The sequence below is a fragment of the Monopterus albus genome, unplaced genomic scaffold, assembly GCF_001952655.1.
Source record: "Monopterus albus unplaced genomic scaffold, M_albus_1.0 scaffold103.1, whole genome shotgun sequence".
Classification (NCBI taxonomy): Eukaryota; Metazoa; Chordata; class Actinopteri; order Synbranchiformes; family Synbranchidae; genus Monopterus; species Monopterus albus.
In genome coordinates this window covers 1,490,576-1,498,012 of record NW_018127983.1, presented here as the reverse complement: position 1 = coordinate 1,498,012, position 7,437 = coordinate 1,490,576, and the positions used below count along the sequence as shown (strand labels likewise).

Here is a 7,437-nt window from a genome sequence, read left to right as displayed (position 1 = left end):
TGCCAAATAACATACAAGTTAGGCCTCAGCAAAGGCTGCTTCTGTTTAACATTCAGAGTGAAGGTTGGCTGTGTGATGTCTTCATTTTAAATTTGATAAGTGTTTAAAAACATGACCACCATGTAGTTAACCATTTATTACCTTAAGTTAATGGGACATGTTAAAAGGCTCATGCACAATGTTGTGAAGCAATCATGATTTACAAATAAAAATGGCTTTAATGTGAATGTACAGCTAATGTAATGTGTAAAATATTTCTGGGAACACACTTCTTCTTTGTACATACATAACCCTGTAGTTGCTAGTGTGTGCAAAGTTTTTGAAGTGAGATGCTGCAAGTTTTCATTTCTTTCCTAATTATCGTTTGTCTTGCTGGTCTTCAGGAAAAAGCTGGCAGGCTGACGGGAACTTGCATCTTTACAGGACGGATTATCTGGTAACTGACCATTTAGCTGGTAAGTTTTCTGCTGTAGTATCATTTTAAACACTGACACTAATCAAGTCTCTCTTGTTATGTACGTCACATTTTTGCATTTGAATTTAAGCCAACAAAACGCCAAAGCAAGATGTGAAACATAACCATAACTTAATGTGACACAAAAGAAACTCTTGGTCCCACAGATTTTCTAAAAGCAAGATAGATTCTTTGGAGACTTAGGATTTACATAGTACCTCACCTGCCTCCCTCTTTATCAAAGCAAAGGCAAGGCAGTGGAAAAAGAAGCTTGTTTAAGCCTGACTGTTCTCTCAGCAGAATACACTAGAATACAACTGGTCTGTTTACTTAGAAATTTGGTGGGGCTTTGTTTTTCCCCCCATCACAGATGATGTTGACATACACCTTCTCATGCTATAAAAATGTCAACAAAATGGGAACATTAACTGTTGCTACAAATTTGTCCACAATAATGGAAACATTTTAAAAATGACTGTAGACAAAAATGAACCTTTCTGACAACAGAATAGTGGTTGTGTCTGTTTGTAAAGATGCTTGTTCATACCGATGTTTAAATGCAGGATAATTAGACTTAAATTGGCAGCAAGGTCAGCAAATGGTAATGAGTACTTGGCAGAGCAACCTTCACAAGGAAGAGGCCACTGAAAGGGTGTTCTGACATGTGTGGGGGGAAAACGGCCTCCTGAATGGACTGCCACCATGTTTAAGCTCAAAATGAATTGCCTTCAATTTCCTGTTCTGTGGAAAAATGTAAAATATCAACTACTTCTCTAGGAGTTGTCTCTCTCTGCAGGCAGGTTTTGGGGCCAGAATCCACCCTAAAGTCACACGAATGCATCTGCTCTTGTTGGCCAGAAAACAGAGTTGTGGCTCCTGGTGATACTCTATATTGAGTTTCGTCATATCGAGTCAAGTGGAATCCAGCTGTAGTTGGAGCACTCATGTTTATTTCCCACTTTGCAGAGCAAAGTACATTTAATGGAACTTGATTAACACTTCCAGCTTTATTTAACTTGGAAATCAAAAAGGGCATTTGAGTTTTTCCCCTTTCCAGTGTGGACTTGGAGAAGGGTGAGTGGTGTCAAATCCTGCCAGCCTTGGAACCTGGTCACAATTTTTAGAATAACACTCGACGAAGCTGGCCAGACTGAAAATGGACTGCTTTCTTTCAGAAAGACCAGATGCACTGTAGGTGTAGCCCTGCCCACACCAGTGTTTTCTTTGTGGTGCTAGGTCCTGATCTTTTAACTTGCCGCTCAGTCTCAGCACACACTAACACAATGTGACAAGCAATGTTCCGTACGTGACATGGCTTCTTTTGATAAAGGTAGATTAGATACTGGTGAAAATATACCTTTGACAAGCTTGGCAGCTATGCTGAACCTGTGAATGTGGCACTTTGAAGGATCGTTTCATTTTCTCAGTCATTCAATCCAGGGCCTTGTTTACCTATTGAGAAAACATTCGCGTATGCAAAACAAAGTTTCTTAGTTAAATAAGGAACATATCATGTTCCTATTCCATTGGCAAACAGTGACTGGTCAACTCAAAAACAATTACACCATGAAGTTGGTGTAGCCCAGAATTGCAATAACACAATGCATATGATTGGTGGTGAAATTTTCAGTGATTATCAGGTGTGAAGTTGCTGTATCAGTTAGGCTGACTCTGAACACTAGTAACTCTGTGAATTTCTCTGAAAATGCACTTTAAAATCTTAAGTATTTGTCTATTACATATTTACAAATAAAACAGCATTCAGATAGTGCAGTGACTTGTCTTTTCTGGGACTGCAAGATACAAATACAGAAATCTCCCAGATAAACTATTCCAGGTTGGTCAGAATGTGTTACTAATGTACAGTAGGACCCCATCACTCATAGCAAGAGGATTACTTGCGAAAACTGGTTCATTGGGCCTTTTTAAATATTCAGATGTGTTTGTCTTTCTGTTGCTAAGCTTCACAAATGTCAACTTTGCTTTTAGTGGCACACTCGGACTCTGTGTTAACGTGGGATTTTGACCATGAGTTCAGTCGCTGTACTTACGCAGGAAAGCTTCAATGAGCACCGCAGTGGGCTTTTGCCAGAGCAGAGTGTTGGTGAGCATTTGGATGTTTCAGGCTTGTCTTTGATTTGTAAAATTCAAACACCAGCCAGAAGTGGACTCATTTCTATTTTTGGTCTTTGTTCAGCTGCTGTGGCAGGACCTAGTGCTGGAGAGGATGAGGATGCCCTTCCTACCTACAAGGAAGCTTTCCCACCTCTGCCTGAGAAGGCGCCCTCACCTGATGGGACCCAGGAAACTCCCAACGCCTGGACAAGGATCCGTCCTCTCAAGTCTTCTATTATCACCCAGGTATAACTTTTTAAGGTTTAAACTGCTTGTGAACTAAAAGAAATTGCTAGCTATTGTGCAGTCCCACGTTCATAGTTTTTGACTTGTTCAGTTAGTCGGTGCCTACATGTCCCATGAAGCTTTACACCATTTCTCAATAGAACATACCTCATTAGTTCCAGAGAATATGTGTAGTTGAAGGGTGTTTATGTAAGAGTAGGAGATTTAAAATGTTATGTGTAACACTATCCTGTAGGCAAATGCAGCGTCTCCTGTATGTCTTATACAGAACAGTATATCGAGTTGGTGGAGAAATTTATCCAACTGTTTCTGTCTGATGGATTTCTTCCTGCTGGTGTTTATGGATAACTTAACACAGGTGTCTTCAGTTACCCTGGCTGATTAGATCTCTGCTCACGCAGACAGACCAATGCTAGGAATTATGTGCAGGGCTCCAGCCTGCAAGTGATTAGCTGCATTTTGTGACGAAATTAATTGTGTGTGTGACTGACTTCAAAGTTCACACTGGGTGCAACTGCAAAATAAACAGGTTATGGACAAATGACTGCTCTCACTGTAGAAATGATGGACAGACTGGTGAAGACTGTGCTGACAGACAGCTGTTCTGATGTGAGATGCTGCATGGAGGTCGGCGTCAGTGTGGATTAAATGGATCAAACACCTTTGTCACGCTATGCACCACTCACATCTAGTTAAGTCCCAGTTTGAAGATAGTAGTGGCTTTAAACCCCCCCATCAAGTCCTCCTCTAAATAGTAGGCTACTAGTAACTTTAGCCCAAAAAACAAGCTGGCACTTAGCGAGGAGAGTGAGAGAGCTGTATTGTGTATGACATCTAACATAGACCTCACCAAAAAAGAAGAAAGTCTTTATTAGAAGAAAAATGGGCTACAAATCATGTACACAAATGCCAAAGCATGTGCACAGTTCATCAGTTTATACCTCAGTTAAAGTATAATAGCCTGATCGTCATCTTCCTAAAAAGAAATGGAAACTTGTTCCAGAAGTGAGTTTTTTTTTTTTGTGTTCCAGAAGTCTGCTTTTCTCTGAATTTCATAACTATGAGCTATGCAAACTGGATGGTAAGGTTATTTAAAATCATCTATGAAAAATACAGATTCTTTTGTATTAATTTATCTGAGAGACTTGATGGCATCAGTGTCACCAGTATGAAATGTTATGGAGACCTGAGGTGCAGGTTGTCCTGAGAAGAGGTCTTATCAGGAAGCAAATAAAGACACCTGCGTTGGTGTATTATAGCCACTTTAATAGAATTGTAAATGATTTATGCCATGTAAATGCATCTCACTGTAAGAACATAATGAACAAACCTTTTTGGGGAATACTAACTGTTGAACCTTTGTTTCAGGGTGTAGCACTGCGTCCTTAATTCTCTAGCTGCCTAACAACAGAAGTGATCACTTTCTAACTTGCAGCCCCAGAAAACATGCACAACTGCAGGACCATGGAATTAAATGTAACGCAGTCTTGTTTATTGATGTTACGTACACCTATGCTGATCTGCTCAAGGTTTTTGTCAGATACTTTATTGATCCTGAGGGGGAAATCAGGTATTGAGTAGCAATAATTGACAAAATCACAGCACATCAAAGTAAAGAAATGTATAAAAGTGTAAGACTAAAATACAAAAGTAGGAGTATAGAAATATAAATGGCAAGTAATGTGTGCCAAGTATACACAAAGTACCCATTGAGGCAACAAAATGTGTAGTGTACTAAACTGTAACGTATTAAGATAAATCCATGAGGTCACAAGATGATTATGGGTTTATGTTGAAGTAATGATTTATTTATTTTTTTCTTCCCCCCACTGTAAAATCTTAGATGGCCTCTCAGTCCTGGAAAAGAAGTACAGTATCATAACGTTTGAAAAGTCTTGCCCACACTAAGGCCATAACCTCTGAGGCGTGCCAAGCTTGAAAGGCCAGAACCGTCCGGGTACTCCACATACCAGAAATGCCTGGTACAACCTGTGCTTTTGGTTTCTGTTTTATATTTAATTACAAAGACAAACACTTAGTTGATTAACCCGTCTTACTGAGTTTATGAGGAACTAATTTGATTGGGGAAAAATGCCATTGGTAGTTTGGACTTTTTTTTTTTATTTTGTGCGTGTGCATATTTACAAATTCCATGGTGCCTTTTTTTTTTTTTTTTTTTTTTTTTTTTTTTTTTTATAAATTGCATTTTTTATTTGCTTTGCATTTGGCTTGCCTTTCCTGTTTTGGCCATGCCAACACATGACCCTCTTTCTAAAAGTCAGAATGGTCTATCAAAATTAGAAAAGGGAGGCCCCTGAGGTATAGAAGTTTCCTGCTTGGAGGTATCTTTCCTGAAATAAATTGTATAATATGGTGTGAGACAGCCTGCTTTATTTGCTTTTCCTACTTTAAAATATGTGCCTCCCATTCTCCCAGAGTACTCTTGGGTTTTCTGTGCTTTACAGAACCCATCCATATCTTACCCCACTATTTCTTTATGCACAGCAAGATAAATTGCTTCCTTTCTTTGTTCACAGGTGGAAGCATCCATACAATCAAATTTTATACCATGATTATCATATTTAGGATTTTAGTGCAGTGCTCTCCATTATTCTGTATGATCAATAAGAACGTATGGTATCACCACATCTGACAGATTTTTAATTATTATTTTTTTTCTTAATGAACCAGGTTTTCCATGTGCCGCTAGAGGAGCGCAAGTACAAGGACCTCAACCAGTTTGGGGAAGGAGATCAAGCAAAAGTCTGTGTGGATATCATGCACAAGACCGGAGCCCATCTGGAGCTCTCCTTGGCAAAAGATCAGGGTCTGTCAATCATGGTTTCTGGAAAGCTGGATGCTGTGATGAAGGCCCGCAAGGAGATTGTGTCCCGACTGCAGACTCAGGTCATAAATCTGTCTTTGCTAATGGGGGGGGGGCTAATTTTAAGTATTTACTTCTCTTTATTTAACCAGGTAAAAAACCCATTGAGATCACGATCACTTTTAGGGTGACCTGGCCAAGCGGTCAACAACACATGTCGTCAATACATACGTTTCAATACAAATCAAAACATTAAACATTTAAACAATCAAAACCATAAATACAATAATCAACAATACAACCAATTTAAAAACACCTACACTGACCAATAGAGTCCTGTTGCCTAAGAGCCATAAGAGAATAAAAAGCTTTAACTGAGCATAATTCAGTAAGTTTAAAATCTGCTTGGAAACTATTCCACAAAGAGGGAGCGGCAAATCGAAAAGCCCATTTCCCTTTTTCAGTCTGAACTCTCGGCACCATGAGCTGATACTTATCACAAGACCGTAAGGCATATTTGGTATCCGATCTACGTAAAAGAGAGCATAAGTATGCCGGGGCTAGGCCTACCAAAGCCTTGTACACTAGCACCATCCAATGAACATGTCTTCGCATGCTCAGAGACGACCACTGTGCTTTAACATACAGGTCGCAATGGTGCGTTAGTCGACTACAACCCGTCACAAACCTCAAGGCACTGTGGTAAACCACATTTAAAGAATGGAGACATCTAGCTGAGGCATTCATATACAGTACATCACCATAATCCAACAGGGGAAGAAAGGTCGCTGATATTAAATATTTGTGTGCTTGCAAGGAAAAGCAGGATTTATTACAATAAAAGAATCCAATCTTCACCCGTAATTTTCGAACCACATTAGCAATGTGGGTTTTAAAAGACAACTCAGAATCAAGTAAACAACTTCAACGCCCGTAGGCGAAACTGAACAATGTCAAATGCATGTTGTAAGCATTTTGCCGCCTGGGCAAGTGTAGAAGAACAACAATAAATTACTGTCATCCACATAAAAGTGATACATAGCATTTGTAAGATTGTCGCACACATTAATATAAATAGAAAATAAAATTGGTCCAAGGGCCGAGCACCGCAGTTCCCTTTGTTGCAATGCTAGTAAATCAGGCGCTGAAGGTATTTATATACATTTTCATTCCCTGATTTTTGCATCCCTGAACAGGAACACCTTAAAATACATATTGCATGAGGTCTAACATGAAAATTCCTGCAGTGCCACATGTTTAATTTTTCTCTGCCGCCAACCCCCAATCTTTAGTAAATATGAACATATGCAATTTCACTATTTAGCATAGAAAATGAGCCACAAACCTTAGTAGATATCCCCCTTTGTCTATTAGCTGAGTTCACTAGTTCATGAGCTTCCACTCAGACTTACATGGACTATTGTGGTGCTTTGGAACTGCTATAAAGAAATGCTGAGTAGCCATTAAATCGTCCCAAAGTGCCTGCCTGCGGCCCCAATTTATGCCATTCTCGTTTTCTCTTTGTGTACAGAAGAGAATGCCACATCCAGCTCCACTGAGGAAATTGAAGGGGTGAATGAGAAGCACATTCTAGTGCTCATTCTGCTATACTGGAATTTTGTTACTACTAAGACTTGAGTTTAAAAACATAAGACAGTGGTTCAGCTATATAGTCTGCAGCCAATTTTAAGAAAAAAGGATCCAGTCCATCAGGCCCAGCTGCTTTTCTAGTATCCAAATTACTTAATGCACTATGAACCTCAGAAATAGGCACAGAAGTAAAAGAAAAAGTATTAAG

General features: G+C 39.4%; 1 protein-coding gene across 1 annotated transcript in view; it reads left to right on the top strand.

Annotated features, from left to right (window-relative positions):
- hdlbpa (high density lipoprotein binding protein a) overlaps positions 1–7,437 on the top strand; it is a 17,714-nt gene that overhangs the window by 1,836 nt on the left and 8,441 nt on the right. Inside the window, exons 2-5 of the mRNA XM_020609988.1 lie at positions 384–455; positions 2,444–2,558; positions 2,652–2,815; positions 5,507–5,722. Of these exons, the coding sequence (XP_020465644.1) occupies positions 2,483–2,558; positions 2,652–2,815; positions 5,507–5,722 (456 nt within the window). The 5' untranslated portion in view covers positions 384–455; positions 2,444–2,482. The remainder of the gene's footprint in view (positions 1–383; positions 456–2,443; positions 2,559–2,651; positions 2,816–5,506; positions 5,723–7,437) is intronic.